Source organism: Furipterus horrens, unplaced genomic scaffold (assembly GCF_987537825.1).
Source record: "Furipterus horrens unplaced genomic scaffold, mFurHor1.1.pri manual_scaffold_8, whole genome shotgun sequence".
In the NCBI taxonomy this organism is placed as follows: domain Eukaryota; kingdom Metazoa; phylum Chordata; class Mammalia; order Chiroptera; family Furipteridae; genus Furipterus; species Furipterus horrens.
The window spans coordinates 77,966,447-77,989,423 of NW_028327178.1; the positions used below are offsets into that span (position 1 = coordinate 77,966,447).

General features: G+C 40.4%; 1 protein-coding gene across 1 annotated transcript in view; it reads right to left on the reverse strand.

Moving 5' to 3' along the window:
* Positions 1-22,977, reverse strand: part of SPTLC3 (serine palmitoyltransferase long chain base subunit 3) — a 147,761-nt gene that overhangs the window by 33,210 nt on the left and 91,574 nt on the right. The window contains exons 7-8 of the mRNA XM_090285212.1: positions 17,443-17,548; positions 7,519-7,738 (exon numbers count right to left, since the gene is read on the reverse strand). Coding sequence (XP_090141338.1) covers positions 7,519-7,738; positions 17,443-17,548 — 326 coding nt within the window. The remainder of the gene's footprint in view (positions 1-7,518; positions 7,739-17,442; positions 17,549-22,977) is intronic.

Sequence of the window (22,977 nt, forward strand, 5' to 3'; positions counted from 1 at the left end):
CTCCCTCTTTGCTTCTACTCTAATTTCCTCTCTCCTTTTAATTTCAAATTCTCCACCTAATTTTTTTCTCCATTTCTATTTTCTTCTTCCCTGTTTGGTATTTTTTCCCCTTTATTCTCTCCCTACCTCCCACCCCTCACCTTCTTGCTCTGGGCTACGTTCTGGGCATGGGAGTCCAAAAAGAGAAGGATAGAAAAACTAGTTCTTAACAGCTATTATCTACTTACATATTAAAATTAAAATTCAATTTTTATCTTCTTTTGTTTAGTGGGTTTTTACCATATTTGAAGAGTATGTGCCTGATGATGGCCTGACCTAAGGCACTGGCCACATGACATTTGGAAAGTTCACTTTGGAGGATGGCAGGGTTGGGGAGGAGTTGCTCAAAGAGAGAAAGGCAGCCATGTTCCAGGTAGCTTCAGCTGGGCTGTCCTTCACAGTTCTAAGTTCAGTGTTCCCTTTGAGCAGCAGCAAGTGTTTTCTTTCTCTGTTTAGAGCCAACTAGGAGACATGGGAAGGGCTCCTGTGAGACTGAGTCAGGAAAAGGCTGTTTCAGGGAGGTAGTCTGGCCTTGAAGGATGGGTAGATTTGGACACATGCAGAAGAGGGGCAAGGCAAGGGCATGTGGTAAAACTAGGAATAGAGGTGGCATCTTAATCAGCCAAAACAGAGGAGTCAGTTGGGAGTAGAGACAGAAGCTAGTGCTTCCAAGAAAAAGTGGTGAGGGGTTGTCTCCTTGAAGGGAGGTATGACCTTGGAATTATGGCACAGGCTCTGGATTGTTTGGGTTCAAACCCTGGCTCTGCCACTTACTGATATGTGACCATAGGCAACTTACTAAACCTTTTTGTGCCTTAGTTTTCTTCTTTGAAAAATGAGATAATGATACTTACTTCAGAGTCATAAGGATTAAATGGGTTAATATATATATATATATGTATATATATATATATATAGTGCTTAGAATAGTATCTGGTACAATACACAGTGAATATCTGATGCTCTTGGGAGTTATCAATGGATTGTCAACTTGGAGATCTTGGAGATTCTTAGAACTGGGAACATGGGGCGGGGGGTGGGGACCAAAATATAAAAACTCCTTGAAATCCCTTTATTCTAGCTCCCTTGTTTTGCACAGGGTAATTAATGTTCTAAGTTTATGTAACTACTGATTGAACCCAGACATCAAACAAAATATTTTCATCCCAGTACTTCCTCCATAATTATTTGAGTGAAAAGAATGGAAAATGGAGGCTTTAAAGAAAGGAGTACCCAGATTTGACAGATTGCCTGACGATGAAGAGAGGACATAGCTGATATGGTCATTGATGTATCTACAGCTGAAATCCATTGGCTGCTTGAGGCTCCCTTTTAAGAACTTTACATGTGTTAACTCATTTTAGCTTTACAATAACTCTGTGAGGTAAATACTATTTTTATCTCCATTTTATAGATGGGATTTCTGAGTCACAGAAAGGATCAGAAAATTATCCAGCTGAATAGTGGTTGGATAATAAGGCTATAGACACAAAGAGCCTGGCTCTAGAGTCCCCAGCCTTAACACCACATTGTATTACTTCTTCGGACCAGAAGTGGGGGACCAGAAAGGCACAGAGATTACCTTCACTTCTACTTTTTCCTAATCCATAGGGATTGTTTCTCTTTTTGGCGGGGGGGACAGGAGAATTCCTTATATACTCAAGTGTTTATAGTACTAAACTACAGATTGAATTGCATCAGTATCAACTGTTTCATGTCTATTAATCTCATAGCTCCAAAGAGACTGAAATCTCCTTGAGAGCAAGGAACAGAGTTATACACTTCTCTGAAAATTCATAGTGGTCTGTTAAATACTGATAGTCTAATGAAGAATAGGGAGGCACTTTAAGGTTTAAGGAAGGATGGTGAGGGTCCCTGAAGTATATAGGGGGAAACTAAACTGCATTCTTAGGGGGAAAAAATGTAGCCTTGGGACATTGCTGACAAAAATCAGACAAGGAAACAAAACAAGGCTGCTTTTGATCCCTAAAGGGCTCTTCTCAATGTCCTCACCCCCAATTTTCCTTCAAAAATTGAGAAATTTCATAAAGCTAAGGTCATGTGCATTCTTTGTTTGAATAAATGCCTCATCAGTGCAATATCACTTCCTTCTGACATTATGACTACCATGCCCATAATCTAGTTTCTTCTAGACTGAGTCCATTTTCTATCAGAGTCTGAGTGTATAGACATGGGCTAATTTGCTTCTGTGGTTAGGAAAGTTGGGTTCCTTAATTTCTGCAGAGCATCAAGGAAGCCTTGTTTTCTGTTTTTTGTTTTGTTTTGTTTTGTTTTTGTATTCCCTTTTAGCATTCCCCCATTGGGTGCCACGAGCCAGGAATTAAGAGTTGGTTTTGGTTTTTTGCAAAGCAAGTCTGGGTTGTGTCTTCCTTCAGGGCAGGTTAGAGGTCTTCTCGCACCAAAGTTTCCATGTCCATTTGTACATTCAAAACCCTGATTATTTTCTCTACCCATAGGCCTGGAGTTCAAGGACAAGGGTGGTTTTTCTGAGAAAATCAGACAGGAGACACTTAGAATAAACATCTTGGTGTTCATTCCATGACCCCCATTTACTTCAAAGGGCTGTTAAATACAGCCAGGGCTGAGCACGCAGGGCAGAGTTGGCTTCTGCATGGGGCCTGCTTTCGTCTGGCACACAGGCTCGTGGGGCTAATGCTCACTCCAAACTCAGCTGCCCTGTCCCGCTTCCCTCCTCCAGAATTCCAGCCCTGCAACCTATCAATCATGAGGGTTACCTTTGCTTTATTCATTTGTAAGTCTCTGGTCAGCCTGCGGAGACTGTGAAAAACAGTGGTCAGCACCAAGCATGCAAGAGAACTCAGGATCATGCCTGAGAACAATATGGATCCCAAAATTGGGTTTTCAGATTTGACCCATCTCCTCAGCAACTGGATCAATAAAAATTAAAAAATAAAAATAGGAAAACTAGCCCCATCATCTCAGGCATTCTTTAAAGAAGCCATTCATGGCATGAAGCTCTGACAGGTGAAGAAAATTACCTGACATTTTACCTCAAAAGTCTTAAAAGAACAGAATGCTTCAAGGTGGGTTGTTCACTGATCATCTACAGCAGCTCCAAACTCTAAGTGAGCAAAACAGCAAAATCTTGCTGACCTTTGAGAGACTTTTTAGCAGTTTCCCTGAAGTGAGGAGAAAAGGTTGAGGTCAGGGCAGTCGTCGGCAGCCGTCCGTCTCGAGAGACGATAGTGTAGCTTCTTAAGAGTCTATCTGCACCGCCGAGAATGGTTGTGCAGTCCGACTCGGGAGTGACACGGTATCTGTCTCCTCCCGTGTTGAATCGACCTCTTACGATGACGCTGGAGTGTCCTCTCCAGCGAAGCTGAAGCTACAGAGCCTGGGCAGGGTGATATGGAGGGTCTGCTGTTGCCCATGCAGCAGACCCCCCCTCTCTTCGCAGCTGAAGGGTCCAAGGGAAAGACGGAGTCGATACAGCTTGGTTTCAGGTGCGCCGCAGGAGTTGCCGGTGTTGACTACAACGTCAAACCGCCTTAGGGACTCCGGCTCCGGATTTTCTGTCGGGGTTTACTCCCTTAGCCTTTCCCCTGAAGAGGTATGCCGCAAGGCAGCGGAGGTTTTTTGGAGTCAGAGTTTTCCTTCTCTGATGTGCCCTGACTGGAAGATCGAACCAGCGACACTTAGCTCGCAGGCCGACGCTCAATCCACTGAGCCAAACCAGCCAAACCAGGTCAGGGCAGTAAACAGATGAATTTGTAGGGCCCTTTGTGACAGGAAAACTGAGGCCAAGATGAAACATCTACTCTTTGTGGTAGTATCTTAACAACAAATCATTTTTTCTCCTCCTGTTTGTTTCCAAATATTTTTTCTTACCTGATGCATCTGATTGCTGATATATGTAGTTATCACCTTGACCACATTCACAAAGATTTCTAGAGCCTTCTAGTAACTGTTAGTGAGAATATGTATAGATCCCCTACAACTAACCCTGACATTGACATTCAGTAAGAGAGATAAGAGCCAGGAAGTAATTTAATTTTATTTTAGTTTTTTAGACTCAAATGATATTTTCAAATCTTCCAAGATTTACTAAGAACCTGATGAACATAGTAAAATTTAAATTATTAGGGTTTCAGAAAAATTTAAAGTCCTAGTATGGGCATGTTAACATTTTTTTATGGTTAATTTTGTTGCTTTTTTAGAAACCTGGGTACTATGTAGTATCCATCAAATTGAGACATATTCTGAAAAGTATCCAGGGAAATTTGTATGCTGAAACTCTGAAAACTGTGCTCTAATTATTTAAATAGATAAGTAGCAAGATTTTTTCAAGCAAAAGCATTAGCATTTGCCCAATTCTATGTCCCATCAGTTAAAAAAGCATAATTTAGAACAAAGTGAAAACTCTTCACAGTTATTCAAAATTCAGGGTAATAAAAACTGTGATTTAGCCCTGGCTGGTTTAGCTCAGTGGATTGAGCGTCGGCCTGCGAGCTAAGTGTCGCTGGTTCGATCTTCCAGTCAGGGCACATCAGAGAAGGAAAACTCTGACTCCAAAAAACCTCCGCTGCCTTGCGGCATACCTCTTCAGGGGAAAGGCTAAGGGAGTAAACCCCGACAGAAAATCCGGAGCCGGAGTCCCTAAGGCGGTTTGACGTTGTAGTCAATACCGGCAACTCCTGCGGCGCACCTGAAGCCAAGCTGTATTGACTCCGTCTTTCCCTTGGACCCTTCAGCTGCGAAGAGAGGGGAGGTCTGCTGCATGGGCAACAGCAGACCCTCCATATCACCCTGCCCAGGCTCTGTAGCTTCAGCGTCATCGCAAGATGTCGCTTCAACACGGGAGGAGACAGATACCGTGTCACTCCCGAGTTGGACTGCACAGCCATTCTCGGCGGTGCAGATAGACTCTTAAGAAGCTACACCATCGTCTCTCGAGACGGACGGCTGCCGACGACGACGACGAAAAACTGTGATTTAAATTGAAACTATACATAACTTAAAATTAACATAATTTTCAAAATTGAAGGTAGGGAAAGCAGAAACAAAAGTTCCATTAACTAGGGCTCATTAGCTGAAAGCGGTTTGTCACAGTCTGACCAAAAAAATAATTTTCCAGACAGATGTGTATCTAACTGATTTTTAAGTCACCAGGGAATGACACAAACAGACACCTTGTCAAGTGATCTCCTATATCACCTGATCACTCTTCATTTCATGAAAACGTCCTTATGTTTTCTAGGTTTTTCATCTTGCTGTTTCAAGGCAGAAAGTCTCAGTACAAGCTAATGGATCTCTGCCAAACACTTCCAAATTCTTGCTGCCATCTAGTGGTAAACTCAGAGACTGCAAGGAAACGTGAAGAAGAGGTAGGGGAGGAAGAGAGAGAGCAGGAAGAAGAGGAATGATGCAGTCCTCTGGATCCAAGTATGCAGAAAGTGAGTATTTTAAAAAGCAAGAAAATAAACATATCTGCATACATTTTCTGCCTCCTGATTAATGCAAGTAATAATAATTTTCACAATTGCTCAGTAACTACCGCAAATGAATAGAAGTTACATAGACAAGAGCAAGTATACCTTGAAAATAGTCTACTGATTTTGGGACATAGAGTGTGAGAGAAAACTGTGAGCTGGTCCTTACTTTAGGGTAATCACAGACCTTTGTTTAAAGTGATATCAAATGAAGGAACTCTTAAGGGAAAAAATGTGACAGCTACCAAATTTGACAATATTTCAAGGATCCGCTTGCTTCAGTTTATTCAGGTGCCTTTAGTTCAGGAAACAGAGTTACGCTTGGTTAAAATTTTTGTAGCTCAGAACTGCTGCTAAAGTAATCACAAAACCACAAGCTCACAAACTACTGTAGTCTGGAGAAGGGGCCTCCTACATCTGAGACCCTCTGATCCCATTTCTTTTTCAGTCAAGGAAGGGAATATTTAACCTTTCACTAGATTAGGCTGAATTTTGTAGGATCCTGGGCGTTCTCTATGTTTTTAGCATTACCCAGCTAATTCCTACAGGATGAAAAACAATGCTTTGAGCTTGGAAAAAGTAGTACATATCAAAGGGCAAAGACCAATGAAAACTCTGAACATTTGAAGCATTTGTTCAACTCATGGCAGGGCAAGTGGCCACAATAAAATCTGTTGTTTTAAATCACAGGATTTTGATGACCAGACTGTTTCAGCTGTCCTCTCTGGTTTGTCTAACGGGTTTATCAGGAGTCTGAACTCTTGATCCTGCTGGTCACAATGAGTAAGGAACTAGGAATTTTAGGTAAGCCGTTGATGGCACCTGCATGCCCTAGTGTTGGGTTTGCTGTGCCCATCTAGGCAGAGCCAACACCACTGTCATGCAGTCTCTTTAGGGACAGGTGTAGGCCTGTGTGAGATAGTCAGGATGTAGATGAAACTGTCATACAATGAAGCAGCCAACTGTCTCCTTTATCCCTCAAACCCAGGTTTTGAATACAGTAGTCCCTTCTCTATATCGCGGCTCACTTATTGTGTCCCCACTGTATCATGGAATTTTAAAAAATATTATATTTAATTATTTATTGTGGATTTTTCGCTATATCGCGGGATTTTGTGGTACTGTATACATATGTTGTTAAATTATGTAGGTTTAAGAGTGTAGAATAAATGTAAGGTTCTTACTTCACGGAGGGGGGCGTCTAGAACATAATACCTGCAATAAGTGAGGGAATACTGTATTTCATTTTCTACTTCCCTTTCCTTTTAAATTTCTTTTAAACATTTACTGGTTTATACTGGCAATCCCCTTGGGGATACTGGCACTAGAATGACCATAGTGATACTCACTTAACAGTCTAACCGCATCAGATCAGAGTTTTTAAGTCATGTAGATTTAAAGGATGACAAGATTTGATCCAAGAATTATCCAAAATTGTGAGAGATAATTATTTTGCAGAGAAAATCCCTTAAAAGGATGTTTCTAATCTTGCTACTATTTTGATTAACACTTTTAAAAACCACATTGTAGCAGAGGGTTCCCCTCTTGAATATCTGATCTTTGCGCACACTGTTGCTTTGTATTTTCATGCCACAAAACCCACACTGCTTACAGAATTGTAACACCCCCTTATCATTTCTCTGGTTTGGTATACAGAAATATAACCCCCCATCATTTGCCTACAAAACTGCCATTCATTCTAAGACTTCTTCCATGCTGCCTGCAGAGTTTATCAGCCCTCTCCTTTCCGCTGTCTTTGCTTGTGTACACTGCCAATGTTGCTGTTTTTTTATAACATGATTACTCATCATATGTTCCTCTGATTGTCAGATGGTGAGCTCTTTGGCATTCTGGTTGCTACTTGGCTGTGAACCCCCTGTCATGAGACTGCAGTGATCCATCGACATGTGGTGAACTGAACTGAAGCTCTCATGGAACCCAGATAAGCCCTTCAGAGCATCCCCAGATTGTTCAAGTTTTAAATAGACACGAGGAGCCCCTCTCTTACCTTCCTTCCAGCTATGTAACCTCCTGAGGCTCCAAAGCTTTTGGTGAACGTGCCCATAAGCACATCGACATCTCCAGGGTCCATTCCAAAGAATTCCACTACACCCCGGCCAGTCGGGCCCACAGACCCAATGCTGTGAGCTTCATCTATGTAGAGGTAAGCCTTGTATTTCTTCTTCAGAGCCACGATCTGGGGCAGACGCACAATGGAACCTTCCATGCTAGGGCATAAGGAGAAATGCTCATCACTAGTGTGTACCCTCCTGGGAAGCTCTGCCTTAGTTTCCCTTTCAATATTTTGCAGGCAGCCTGCCCTGACATCAGTCAGGAATGACAGGGATATGCCACTCCTTTCTTCTTAGGGGATATCTTATGTGGCTGAGACAACCTTCTCAATCTTATAAGGTTAATCTGGCAGTATTTTATATGAAAAAAAAAGTTACATTTAGTTGGTTTAAGTGCTTTGAGTTTTTATAGCTAATTCCCAAGTAAACAATTATCTCACAGTATGACCAATTTATTTTAAAGACAAGTTTGATTAGACTGGCCATTACAGATTTTCGGTATTTTGCTAGTTTTAATCAAATTGCTCTACGTGAAGCATCCTTATCAGTCTGTCACTCCCTATCTAGCCAGTTCTGTCTGACCTAAATTCAGTGGTTGAACTGCCAAAGATTGAAAAAAGGAATTAAAAACACACAAAATAACTTTATTTTAGAACACATATTATTAATTAAAACACAAAAGAAAGTTGTTAGGATCTGTTATCCAATACAGTCATTCCCTCTCATCCTTGGGGGCTATGTTCCAAGACCCCCAGTGGATGCCTGAAACTAAGCATAGTCCAAACACTGTATATACTGTACTCACTTTTTTCCTATATATACGTATCTGTGGTAAAGTTTAATTTATAAATTAGCATAGTAATAGATCAACCACAATAGCATATAATAAAGTATAATTATAATAATATATGGTAATAGAAGTTATGGGAATGTGGTCGCTCTTTCTCTCTCCCTCTCTCTCTGATAACTGATCTGATGTGATAACTGAGGTGGCTGCTAAGGGACTCATGGTCAGAGAGAGTATACATTGTGGATATTCAGGACAAAGGGGTAATTCATGTCCTGGATGAAATGCAGAAATTTCATCATGCTACTCAGAGTAGTGCATAATTTAAAACGTATGAATTGTTTATTTCTGGAACTTTCAATTTAATATTTTTGGACTGTGGTTTACCACAGGTAACTGAAAAACATAAAGCAAAACTGCAGATGCAGGAGACCTCTGTAGTCATTGGAAGTCAACGGTTCTGGTGAGGCATCTAGTGGTGGCCCCTCTTTTTGTTTCTTCAGGGCAACGGTTGTCAGTCTTGAGGGAACATCAGACCCCCCCCCCCCGAATGGTTTACTAAAGCACAAATGGCTGGGTCCCTACCCCAGAATTTCTAATTTAGTGGATCTGAGGTGGGCTGAGAATATACTTTTCTACCAAGCTCCCAGGACATGCCCGTATTGCTGGTTGGGGACAATAGTTGAAGAAGCACTGCTGCAGATAAACTGTTTTGTTTTAGTTCTAAGTGCTTACTTTTTCGTGGTATTATAAGTTGCAAAATCATGTCAAGTTCTCCAGCAACGAGAAAAATATGAAGTGAATAAGCAAAATTGTAATTTATATTTACATGGCAACTCTGGAACTCAATGGATTTAAAAGAACTTTTGACTTTCCTCAGTTCTCAGAACACTTGGTAAGCTGTGTCTACATCGCACACAGTTTTGACTGCACTGACAGGCAAGTGGTATGAGAACATAGACTCGCACCCTCACCCCACAAAGGAGTTTGTCAAACAATTCAAACAACCCATCAGTTTAGTTCAAGAACTAATCAACTGATGCAAACAGAGTTGAATTTTCCCTTTCTTCCTAATTAGTTTATTTATTAAAGTTAATACATTAAAAAAATAAACTTAAGTGTTAGGTCAATTCAATCAAAACAGTCCAGCTGGTTGTACAATTACCCAGACCAATGGTGTTGATTTGGAGGGAGTATGATGATCGACTGCAGCATGCGTATGTGTGTTTAGAGGACTTTGTTTTTTAGGGCAGTTTGAAGTTCCCAGCAAAACTGAGAGGAAGGTACAGAGATTTCCCACATGCTCCATGGCTCACACATCTCCATAAACTGCCCCTGTTATCAACATTCCCCACCAGAGTGGCACATTTATTACAACTGATGGACCCACATTGACACATCATCACCCCAAATCCATAGCTTATATTAGGCTTTACTCTTGGTGTTGTACATTCTATGGGTTTGGACAAATGTATATATAATGACCTGTATCACATGCATCCCTCATACAGACTATTTTCACTATCCTGAAAGTACACTGTGTTCTGCATATTCTTCCTTACCCCCTTAACCCCTGGCAACCACCGATCTTTTTATTGTCTCCATAATTTTGTCTTTTCTGGAATGTCAATATTTGGAATCATACACTATATAGCCTTTCTGGATTAGCTTCTTTCACTTTCTAATGTGCATTTGGTTTTTCTTCATGTTTTTTCATGGCTTTATAGCTCATTTCTTTTTAGTGCTGAATAATATTTCACTATTTAGATGTACCATAGTTTATCCATTCATTGACTGAAAAGCACTTTGGTTGCTTCCATGTTTTGACAATTATGAATAAAGATGCTATGAAGATTTATGTGCAAGGTTTTCCATGGACACACCTTTTAGGTAAATACCAAGGAATATGATTGCTGGATTTTAGAAAAGAGTGTGTTTAGTTTTGTAAGAAATTACTAAACTGCCTTTTCCCAGTGGCTGTACCATTTTGCATTCCCACCATAAATGAATAAAAGTTTCTGTTGTGATACATCATTTCCAGCATTTATTGTTGTCAGTGATTCAGTGTCTGGCCATTCTAACAGATGGTTAGTGGTACCTCATTGTTTTTGTTTTTGTTTTTTAAGATTTTATTTTTTTATTTTTAGAGGGAGGGGAAGGGAGAGAGAAAGAGAGGGAGAGAAACATCATCATGTGGTTTCCTCTCATGTACCCCCAACTGGGGACCTGGCCCACAACCCAGGCATGTGTCCTGACTGGGAATCGAATTGGCGACCCTTTGGTTCACAAACCAGAGCTCAATCCACTGAGCCACACCAGCCAGGGCTCATTGCTGTTTTAATTTTCATTTCTCTGATGTCATACAATGTGGAGCATCTTTTCACATGTGTATTTCCATTTGTATATCTTCTTTGGTAAGGTATCTGTTAAGGTCTTTGGCTCATTTTTAAAAAAATATTATTGATTTTAGAGAGAGAGGTATTAGTTGTTCCACTTATTTGTGCATTCATTGGTTGCTTTTTTAATGTGTCCTGACTGGGGATTGAACCTGCAACACTGGCATATCAAGACAATGCTAACAAACTGAGCTACACAGCCAGGGCTTTGGCTCACTTTTTAATCGAGTGATTTGTTTCCTTACTGTTGAATTTTAAGTTCTTTTATATTTTAGGTGTATCTTTTGCAAATATCTTCTCCATCTGGAGCTTGTCTCCTAATTCTTGACATTGTCTTTTGCAAAGCTGAAGCTATTATTTATTTATTTACTTATTTACTTATTCATTTATTTATTATTTTTGTTGTCGAAGCTCTTAATTTAAATGAAATCCAGTGTATTACATTTGTGCTTTACCCAAGGTTGTTCTGAATGGCTATTTTCAAATTTTAATGAAAAATGAAGATGAAGTAGAGTCATCTTTTCTTACTTAAGTTTGTGAGTTAATTCCAACATTTTCTTAGATTAATTGCTTGCTAATGTTGTTTCCATTGAGAAGGAGAAAGTACAGCCATCTAATTACCTAAGCTCAGATTGTAGCTATACCACTTATTGAGGATGTGGACAGCTTACATGATTCTGTGCCTCAGTTTTCTCGTATGTAAAATAAGCATGATGATGAGACCCTCCTTATAACATCTTTATTAGAATGACTAGAAATAATGCTGGCAAAGTGTCTGACACATGAGTGAGCATTCATTCACTGGGATAGTGCTATTCTTAGGAGGAAGTCACAGCAATTAGGCCTAACTTGAGAAAGCAGGAGCCCTTGACAATGCTCTGTGTTGCATCTTCTAGAAAAGAGGCATATGGGTGTCACATATAATAAATGGCTTGATGCCCTTAAAATTCTAGAATTTTCTTCTCATCTTTAAAATGTTTTAAGTTGCTAACACAAATATACTAAAAACATGACATGTCACAAATAACTCTGCTTTGTTCTGGAACTGAATTTGGCAGGAGCCAGAGTTAATGTTGAACAATTTGCAGACACTCAGAGCAGCTAATTAGCTATCCTTCACTGGGGCTGGTCTAGCTGATGTTAGGAGTCTACCCACCTGGTTTATATTTCTCCCTGTAAGATTAATGACTCTACGATACTGCTGATTTCTGGAGTTAATGCAGGGCACACATGAGTCCAAGGAGAATTCAGAATTTATAAAGAGTTATATTCACTTGCACTAAGTCTTCATTTTCTCATTGTGGCCCAGTTTGATTTGAACCATTCCCTATAGTGGGTTATTGAGTTTGGTGCATGAATAAAGACTATCTATGCTATTCCTCTGTCTGTCAAAAATAATATAGAAAACAAGGAAAGTGTTTTATTCTTTCTTCTGGAATGGAAAGTCATGTTTTCTTTTGACTTCAATAGAAGAAAGTCAACTAAAATACAACTGTGGATAAAGATAATTCCACCAGTTAATTTGAAGCCCTGTGCAGGGATTTGAATTATGCTTAGACCAGCAAGACAGTGAATAATTTCTTTATACCTTTTCTATTACATAATATATTACTTAAGCGACAAGACTCCTTTTTGAAATCTCCCTCTCGCCACCTTCCCCTTCACATATAAACCATATTATCCACTAGCAGGATATGGAATTAAACCAGTGGTTTGCCAGCTTAAATGGTGGAAAAACCTCCTTGGTGGACCCAAAGTGTAACCAAAGAGAAGAAAGGAGGATGGAAAGAGAACGAAAAGAGCTAAGACTAATTAATAATAGAGTAACTAGTGTTTTCTTATTCTTTGTCTTTATTTGTTTAAATGATAGAGGTATAAGTTAGAGATTACCGCTGAAGTTCTCGATGCTTAAACCTACATTATTTTGAGGAGGAGAATGGATTATATCCTTAGAGAAAGTGGCATTCTGAGACTTCAGAATTTGCCTATATATATATATGTGTGTGTGTGTGTGTGTGTGTGTGTGTGTGTGTGTATTCTTTTTGAAGGACTGGCTGTTATTTCTTGGTTAATTTTATTTTAAAAGTTTGTGCTCTAGCTATGTTAGTTTATCTCAGGTTATTTGGGACCCCTCTCTCTTCTAGTATATTTTTGAATAATTTTGAGATTTCTCAACCACAATGAGTCAAAAAACTAGACTCCTTAGAGACATAAAATTAGAAGAGTGTGACTTTAAAGCAATATTTAAAGGAAAACACACATCAGAACACTAAAATATTGCTATTGTACTTTTAAACCAAAAATCATGGAGTCATGGAACTTCAGGCTTGAAGTTTCAATCTTCCTATTTTACAGATAAAGAAACTAAGCCCTACTTAGGTTAATGCTGAGAGTCAAATGGATAACCTTGCAGTTTCCACATTTATTTCATTAGATGTGGACACATTAGCTTTCTCTCCTGTTTACACTGGGCCTCTGTCTTAACAGGGCCACCTGGTTTGAATCCCTCCTGTTTCATCTCAGTTATCTGCCCTGGGGCAAGCTATCCAGGCTTCAGATCCTCAATGTCTTCATCATCACAATAACTTCAAGAGACCTGAGGAGACTTACTCAAGATGGCACATGTGAAATGTTTAGTAAGGAGCAGACACATGGTCAATGTGATTTCCTTCCTCTGACAACCCTCCTTGAGGTGGGTGAAGAGCAAATGAAGCTGCTTTGCTACACGACTTCATTTGCCATGGTATGTTTTCCAAGTTGCAACTTCCTCAACTGAAAATAAATTTAATGATGAAGGCAGCTACCCTTGGTTGCAGGCTTACCATGGGGTGGGATTAGGCAAGCACTTACGACACAGCGTTACACAAGGCACCAGCTGTAGGCAGCAACAAAAAGATTTGAATGCAGATCCCCAGCCTCCCTCCAAATCCTGGCTCTTCTCTATGTAAATAATAACATACAGATGATTTGTGAATGATGACATTATTAATATTTTTGCTGTTATTTTTAAACTGTTTTTGTGGTGCTTACTGACTTATTGGCCTTGGTATTTAGCCTTTTCTACTTTGATACCTGCCTGAAACTTTCTAATTTGGTTGACTGTTCTCTTTTGGAATTATGAAAACATTGATTTATGTGAGCTCTCTGTGGTGGGATAGCTTTGCCTATGGTGGGAAACCACAAGCAAGAGATTAAAAAAACCTGAGAGTGAAAGTTCAGTGGAGGTTTTGCGTAGATATGAACAACGAAGATGTCCATAATATACCTCTAAAAAGTAGAAATGGACCAAACTATTGATTTCACATTCCTAACCAGGAAGGCCCTTTGGAAAATCTTGTGGGAAGTAATTTCATTTTCTGGTGACAGCATCAAATGAGAACAGCCATGTTCCAAAACTCTATTCTTGGCTAGTCTTATTTTACATATAGGGAAACTGAGACCTGTCTAAAATATGCTATTTCCTATCTATGAATGAAGCATTTTAGTCACAGTCTCATTTAAAGACGAGATTCCTGTGTGAGTGAGATAAAAGGAGCCTCTCTTTGATAGCATGTGCATAGGAAGTGGACATTTCACTCTGCATACATGCCAGGTTAATTGAACCATTAGGGTAGATCCCCAGCAAAGATGGCTGTCTGCACACATAAGACAGCTCTCCCATCAGGAGGTGGGCTCTATTCCCCTCTTTCTGAATTAGGGCTGGCCTCGTAATGTGCTTTGACCAATAGAGCATGGCAGAAGTGGTACTGCACCAGTTCTGGGCATGGTCATTGAAAGGCCAGCAGCTTCTGCTTTTCTTCTCTTGGAATCAGCCACTGTGCTATAAGGAAGCTTTGGCTGAATGGGACAAGCCTATATACAGAGAAAGCACCCTAGTGAAGAGGAGAGAACTGTGCACTTCAGTCAACAGCCAGTACTAAGAGCCCAAATGTATGAAGGAGGTCATTTTGAATGTTCCAGTCCCTCCTAAACTCCCAGCATAATACAACCCCATGAATGACCCCTAACCAACAGCATGTGGAGCAGAAGAAGAACTTCCCAGGGAGTCCAGACAGCCCACAGTAGCATGGGAAATAACAACTGATTGCTGTGTAAGCCACTATATTGTGGGGTTGTTTACAAGGGGAAGGGACCCAAAATTCCTGGAATTTATTTATAAAAATTGTGCATTTATTCTTACATGTTTAAACTTCAGTCACCTTAAAAGTACTCTCCATTTGATGCAGTACACATACAGAGATGTTTTTCCATGACTCAGAACAGTTTTTGAACTTGTCGATTTTGATGCCCTTTAGTGCTTCTGCTGTTTTTTGTTTCACCTCTTCCATAATGGCAAAACATTTCCCTTTGAGGATTTTTTCATCCAAGGAAACAATAAAAAGTTGCTTGGGTGAGTTTGGGGGAGTAGGGAGGGTGGGGCATGGGGGTCATGCCATTTTTGGTCAAAAACTGCTGAACACTCAGTGTGGTGTGAGCAGGTGTGCTCATAAATGAAATGGGCTAATGTGTTTGAGTCTTAAAAAAGAAATCACTGAAGCCAAACACAACCTCTCACAATAATGCCAGTAGGTACACTGCTACTGATGGGTTCCTAGAATACCTAGCAGAGGAGGCCCACCCTCCAGAAGATAATTCCATTTTGGGGGCATCCCCCATCGTATTATGCAGCAATAGATAACAGAACAGTCATCATTAGTAGTGAAGCCTAAGTTGTGGTTTGGTGCCATGCTAGCTGAGAGCCAGAAGTCCACGCTCAGCTCCCCTGTCCTCCTGAGCTCATGGTAGGACACAGGCCCAGTGTAGCCATTAACAATTCCTGCTGCTGGAGTGATTTCTTTTATTACTGATGGCAATATTTGAGAATAAAACACTGGTAGCCCATTTAATTTCAGCCATGATCAAAGTGCTTATAATGCAATTTTCCTTTAGTGGAGTCACGTTTTGTTTATTTTCAGTTGGATTTTGTTTACTCTGGTTAATGGAAATGCCCTATCTGCTCTCCCTCTATTCCAGGCCTGAGTGACAGGTGTTTAGATAAGGGCTCCCCTCTCAGACTGGCAGCTGTCACAAATCACACAGGAAGAAATATCTGTGCCTGCAGTATGATAGCTCAGAGACAATGTGAAATTATTTCTTAAAAGTAGCAAGTTCAGGGCCAGTGAGTAGTTCAATTATTCTACAGCAGGGTTTTCCAACCTCAGCCTGGTTGACATTTGAGCTGGATAATTCTTTGTTGTAGTGGACTATTCTGTGCACTGTAAGATGTTTAGCAGCAATCCGTGGCCTTTGCCCACTAGATGCCAGTGCGTTCTGCATTTGTGATGACTGAAAATCAACAAATGTGCCTGAGATGGGGATGAATTGCGGGTGAGAAATTACTCTGGTTGACAATGCTGCTCTAAGGTGATCCCAGAGATTTCATAAACGGGACACACTCTCAGGCTGACCCGAGGAAGTCCCAGTAAGTGATACAGTGGGTGGCCTACTAGAAATGTGAAATGCCAACTTTGCCACCCCACAGAAGTACTGGGAACACCCAGAACACCAACCATTGGGGCAGTAAGTACTAGAGGAAAAAAATAAAATGATACTAGGATGATGATGATGATAGTTTTAAATTTTAGAGAAAGCACTTCTTTTTTTCCAAAATGGATAGACACATTTTGTCTCTGCTTGTTACTTATTTAAGAGTGATAGTGTACATTCCGGGACCAATTTGATTAGCTGGCTGAAAGAAATGCTACTTCTGTTCTCAAGTCTCCTTTGTGGATGCATTTCTCCTTGTTGGGAAGTTAAGCCCTCATTCCCTTCTTTTCATATTTTTCACTTTTCTATAATTATCTTATAGGAAACATCTTCCTCAATTCCTCTAATATTAGGATTGTTTGAGAACTGATTTAGAAGTAACTCTGAGACGATATTTCTTGACTCTAGGACTAGAGTATCTAACAGAAGAAAAGCTTGGAGGAAATTTCCATTTCGGTAATAATAATCAATTCAGACTTGGATTGAGGCAAATTCAACCACAAACTGCAATTTAAAAGCACAACTCTGAATGGCTTTAATGGGTGTTTTGTCTGCTCAGCTCAACAGGGATGGGAAAACTCAGGCTAGAGCATACCTTTAGATGCTAAGACGATTCTTTCCCCCACCCTTCCCCAATTCTTTATGGAGAATTGTACTCCAGGTTGAGGAAAATTAGCAGGCCTTTTGTATTTTGATAGCAACTACCAGCTATTGGCTAAATTCAGCAAGCAACTGGAGGTTGGGTGCACTATCCATTTAGAAACATCCAGGTGACCATGAGCGATATCTACTAGAGTTTTAGTGGCAAGGAGCATTCTGATGTTGCATCACCCAGCCTCCAAAGGCCTTTGAAACTGTGGCTCAGCCAAAGGTAGAGGGAAGAATCAATGCAAGTCAGTAATGTCCTGTGAGGATATTTCTGGAGAAGTATTCACAAGCATACTAGCCCCCAAGGTGCTCTAACATATGTTTAGTCAATAAAGACAGGTGACCCAAGGCCTGACAGCTCACATGAATAGCTCTAGCTCAGATCCCTCCATAATATCTGTATTAACCCATTATTCTCCTTAGCTAGGAGAGGTCAACCTTTTCCCATTTGTCAGCTTGCCATGGGCTTCAGAGTGCTCAAATATCTCTGGTTATTTACATACCTGTAGACGCCCTCCACCAGGATGAGAATCTTTTTCCAAGCTCTGCGGATTCGAGGCTGGCCGTAGATTACAGCATCTCTCAGGAGCTTCTCTAGGCTTTGCATGTCTTTGAATTAAAAAAAAAAAAAAAAAAAAAAAGACAAACCCTAAATCATAAGAGGGGTTTTCTTCCTCCCCTATTATCTTTTTTGGGGAGGTGCCAAATTTTTAGGCTCAGGCTGAGATTTGAACTTTTGGAGAGCAATGTTGGAATCAGAGGACAGCTGGGGCGACAGAGGGGTCCATTATTTTAGTAAAATTGAACTCTGACAAGGTGAGTAGTTGTACTTCTAAAACAGGCAGAATAAACTTCTGCTGGAGGCATATGGCTTCATAGGCTATTAAGAGGCTCTCCTTTCCTGCCTTAGCAGAGACTGAAATTCTACATTAAATATCTCTTAGGTGTAAGCTTTCCTGCCAGGCTGAAAGGAACCAGGAGAGGTAAAATGAACTAACACTGGTTTTTAAGACATGAGCATGTTAGTGTTTAGTTGAGTTTGCATGGAGTGGTAGCATTGCTGGTAGCCGCCTCACTTCCTATGCTCTGGGACTTTTACTTTTGGTAACCCCCAACTTCAGACCTGTCAACACTTTAAAGGCAGTGGGACAACTTTGCAAAATATTTGGAGACTTCTGGACATATTAATAATAGCTTACAGTTATTGAGCCCTACCTCCATTCCTTCCAAGCACATTCATCATAATAACTCATTTACTCCTCTAAATGACCCTAAGGAGGAGGTATCTGCATTTTATGGTTCAGAAAACTGAGGCACAGAGAGGTCTGGCAAATTGCCTGAGGTCTACGATCATAAACAGCAGAGTCAGGATTTGAACCCATGCAGTCTCGTACCATGACCCACATCTGTAACAACCTTTTCTGTGAGAGCCACTGTCCCTTCTCATTCTCCATAGTGATGTAGAACAAGGAAGAATGAATGTCTGCTAGATTTTTCTTGTCAACTTTTGATGTCAAATATAATTAATAATGACTTTTTGTTTATCTGCAGTCAGATGTAGGTGACTGGGCTTTGGTCGGGAAAGATTTGCCTACCAATCTAGCTGTGTGTGTGTGTGTGTGTGTGTCTGTGTGTATGTTTTACCTGCAAAGCTGAGAGAGAGAGAGAGAGAGAGAGAGAGAGAGAGAGAGAGAGAGAGAGAGAGAGAGAGAGAGAGAAAGCAGAGATTTATGTACACATTTTATACTCATATTTCTACTATATTTCTTTGCACCACTCAAGATTTTCCTATTTTTGGAATCTAAGACTATAGTCCTTTAGACCTAGAATTCACTCTTAATTTGAAAAGATAGGGATGCTACTGAACTGCTGACTTGACTGTCGTATAATGGTCACTAGGCATTAGAGATCTCATTTTAAATGCTCACAAAGAGAAACATAGCAAAAATAAATCTAAAACAGCACAGTCAATATTAGTTTTAGCCACTGAACACAAGCTCTCATGAGGCAGGTACTTGTAGATTTATCACTGGTCTACGCTCCAGTTAGCTGAGATTCTTGGTCTCAGTAGAAAGCCCTTCAACTTTGTCTTTTAGTCTCCAGTCTGCGGCTGGATCTGCTTTAAGGTTACCCCCACAGCTGGCTGAATGCATTGGTGCATGCATTTACTTTTCCACACTACAATCCTGCCACCCCCAGTGAGACCGCAAGTATTTCTTTGAAATAAAATTATGGAGGTACTAGTGGTATATTTTAATCGATCGAGTACACTAGAGCTAACCACATTCACAATGGTACACAATATAAAACATATGAATTGTTTATTTTTAAAGTTTTCTATTTCATATTTCAGATCATGGTTGACCAAGGGTAACTGAACTTGTGGAAGCGAAACCATGGATAAGGGAGTAATGCAATCTCCAAGGCCTTCCTGACCTAGTTCTTGTCTATTTTCCTGACATAGCCTCTCATGGCTTTCCAACACACAGCCTCCCAGCTTTCCTTTATGCTTTTTCTTTCTTGTCTGTCTAGAGAATTCTCACTCATCACTCAAGTTTCAACTCAAACTCTACTGGCTGATAATACAGATTTTCTTTCTTCTTGGTGATTCTGATGCTTTTTTATTTTTTAAAGTATATTTTATTGATTATGTTGTTACAGTAGTTCCAATTTTTTTCCCCTTTGCTTCCGTCCACCCAGTACATCCCTTCCCTCCAGCAATCCCACTCCCCTTAGTTCATGTCCATGGGTCGTGCATATAAGTTCTTTGGCTTCACCCTTTCCTATATTATTCTTAAGTTCCCCTGTCTATTTTGTACCAACCGATTATGCTTCTTAGTCCCTGCACCATATCCCCATTTCTCCCCCTACCCCCTCCCAGCTGATAACCCTCCAAATGATCCCCATACCTATGATTCTGTTCCTATTCTGGTTTGCTTAGTTGAATTTTGTTTTTATTTTTTAGATTCAGTTGTTGATAGTTGTGAGTTTGTTGTCATTTCAGTGTTCATAGTTTTGATCTTCTTTTTCTTAAGTAAGTCCCTTTGACATTTCATATAATAATGGCTTGGGGATGATGAACTCCTTTAGCTTTACCTTGTCTGGGAAGCACTTCATCTGCCCTTCCATTCCAAATGAAAGCTTTGTTGGATAGAGTAATCCTGGTTGCAGGTTGCCTTTCATCACATTGAATACTGCTTGCCAGTCCCTTCCTGCCTGCAAAGTGTCCTCTAAGAAATCAGCTGATAGTCCTATAGGCACCCCCTGTAGGCAACTCTCTGCCTCTCTCTTGTTGCCCCTAGGACTCTGTCTTTATCTTTCACCTTTGGCATCTCAGTCATGATGTGTCCTGGTGTGGTCCCCTCTGGGTCCAGATCGCCTTGGACCCTCCGTGCTTCCTGGACCTGTATGTCCATCTCCTTCACAAAATTTGGGAAGTTTTCCTCGTTGTTTTTAATTCTTGTTTCCTCATTCTGTGCTGGTTGACTGATTTTTTTTCTTCCTTATGTTCCAAATCATTGATTTGAACCCTGGTTTCCTTCCCTTCATCATTGGTTTTGTGTGGATTTTCCTTCGTTTCACTTAGCATAGCCTTCACTTCTTATGCATTTGCTGTACTCTAGTATATCTGTCAAGCCTGTGAGCATCTTTATCACCAGTGTTTTAAATTCTGCATCTGTTAGGTTGTCTATCTCCTCATTTGTTAGATTGGCTATCTCCTTGTCTCTTAGTTCTCCCACTGGAACCTTGATCCATTCCCCTTTTGAGTCATACTTTTCTGTCTCCTCATTCTGACAGGCTCCTGTGTTTGTTTGCCTCTGCATCCCAGGTAGAGCTGTCACTCCTGTTAAGTTGTAAGGGGCAGAGCCTTAGGGATTCATCAGTACAGGGAGACCTGTTTCACCATGTTGTGACACTGTATGTGGGGGAGGGGTCTGAAAGGGACCAAAGCCGCCTGCCTAGCACTCGTCCCTTTTCCAGGCACCTCTCCCATTCCCACACCGGACTGGAGCCCCTCTAGCTGCTGCCCTGCCATTGTTCCCAGAGTGGCTGGGACTGTGGATATTCTAGGACTGTGGGGGCCCTTTAAACAAGTGAACTTTGCTGAGAGACTGGCAGTTTCTGCCTCCACCCCAACCTCCACTGGTCTGCACAGTCTGAAGCAATGAGACTTGATTTTCCCCAGTGCTGAGACAGTGAGCTGCTAGGTCCAGTGAGGAGCTGGGAATGCTCCTCAGGTGTCCCTCCTGACTTTTTAAAAGGTGTGACAGTGCTTTCTGCCGGCCTGCCATTGCTGCCACTGCTGCCACCACACCGTGTCCTTTCTACCTGGGCTCCGCCCCTCCTACCTGTCTGGATGAGTATTTCTTCTTTATATCTTTGTTTGCTGGACTTCTATGCAGTTTGATTTTCTGGAACTTCTGGTGTTTCTAGTTTTGAGGTAGTTGTATTCCTTCTTAGTTGTGGAGGGAGGCGCAGCGTGTTTGTCTACGCCTCCATCTTGGCTGGAAGTCAAGGCTATCCCTGATTGTTTTTTAAAAGCACTCATCATGTTCCTCATTATTCAGTTTCCTGTCTCTCCTCCACGGAAGTCAGGGACATTATTTTATTCATCCTTATAACCTTAGTCCTAGTGTACAGCATTAGTGCATGAAATAGAATGTAGACCAAGAAACAGGAAAGAGAATTATACTTTGGAATTAACTATGTATTATTAGAAAAGCCTCATGTCTGCAATAATATTTCTTTAATAAACTGTTTTTGCTTTTTTTTTTTGAAAAGTCCGTCTTCACGGATGTAGCATTTATTGACACTATATCATTAACCACTAGATGGCAGTCAAGAAAACAAAAAGCAGATTTCTTATTTTGACAATTTCAGGGACAATGAATATTCTCCTGTATTGACACCTTATTTTCCTATTTACTTTAGGCTGGGCTCCTAAAATGTTGAAGGAATCAATGTAAGTTGGGGAGCCAGATTCCTTTTCCGTAATCTACCACAAGCCTTTTAGCCTGTGAATGGAATATAGAGATGATGAATACAAGCATTCCTGTTTAGTGCTTTTTCTTCTGGGACTTGGAATTTGTAAGTTTTATATAGAAATGACACAGAATGAGTGTAGTTCCAATGCTAAAGTAACAAAAGCACACCCAAGTGAACAAAATTAGGGGTCATTTAAGATGAATATTCTAAGATTTTGAAAACTCTGTGCATGAAGAGATTATTGTATTGTTTATGCAATCAAAAAGATCATAAGCATATTACATACTTAGTCCGGAATTAAATTTAAAATAAACACCACTAAAAAATAAGAGAAATCTCTCTATACTAAAGAACAAGCAGGACCTGAAAACAAGCCTTTAAATGGCCATGATGTGATTTGTGCATTTTGCACATAAAAGCCAGAGGAATCCCAGGTACTTCCTTGGCAGGGGACTCATTGTATTTAATGTAAAAGGAGAGTTCCACCAACAGTGCACCAGGGTTCCCTTTTCTCCACATCCTCATCAGCACTTGTTTGTTGATTTGTTAATGATGGCCATTCTGACTGATGTGAGGTGGTATCTCATTGTGGTTTTAATTTGCATCTCTCTGATGGCTAGTGATGTTGAGCATTCTTTCACATGCCCTCTGTATGTCCTCCTTGGAGAAGTGTATGTTCATGTCTTTGACCATTTTTTAATTGGATCGTCTGTCTTCTTGGTGTTGAGTTGTATAAGTTCTTCATATATTTTGGAGATCAGTCCCTTGTCTGAGGTATCATTGGCAAATATGTTTTCCCATATGGTTGGTTTCCTTTTCATCTTGCTGATGTTTTCTTTTGCTGAGCAGAAACTCTTTAGTTTGATGTATTTCCATGTATTTATTCTTTCCTTTATTTCCCCTGCCCTGGGAGATATATTGGCAAAAATATTGCTACATGAGATATCTGAAATTTTACTGCTTATATTTTCCTCTGTAATTTTATGTTGTCACAGCTTGTATTTAAGTCTTTTATCCATTTCGAGTTTATTCTGGTGTATGGTATAAGTTGA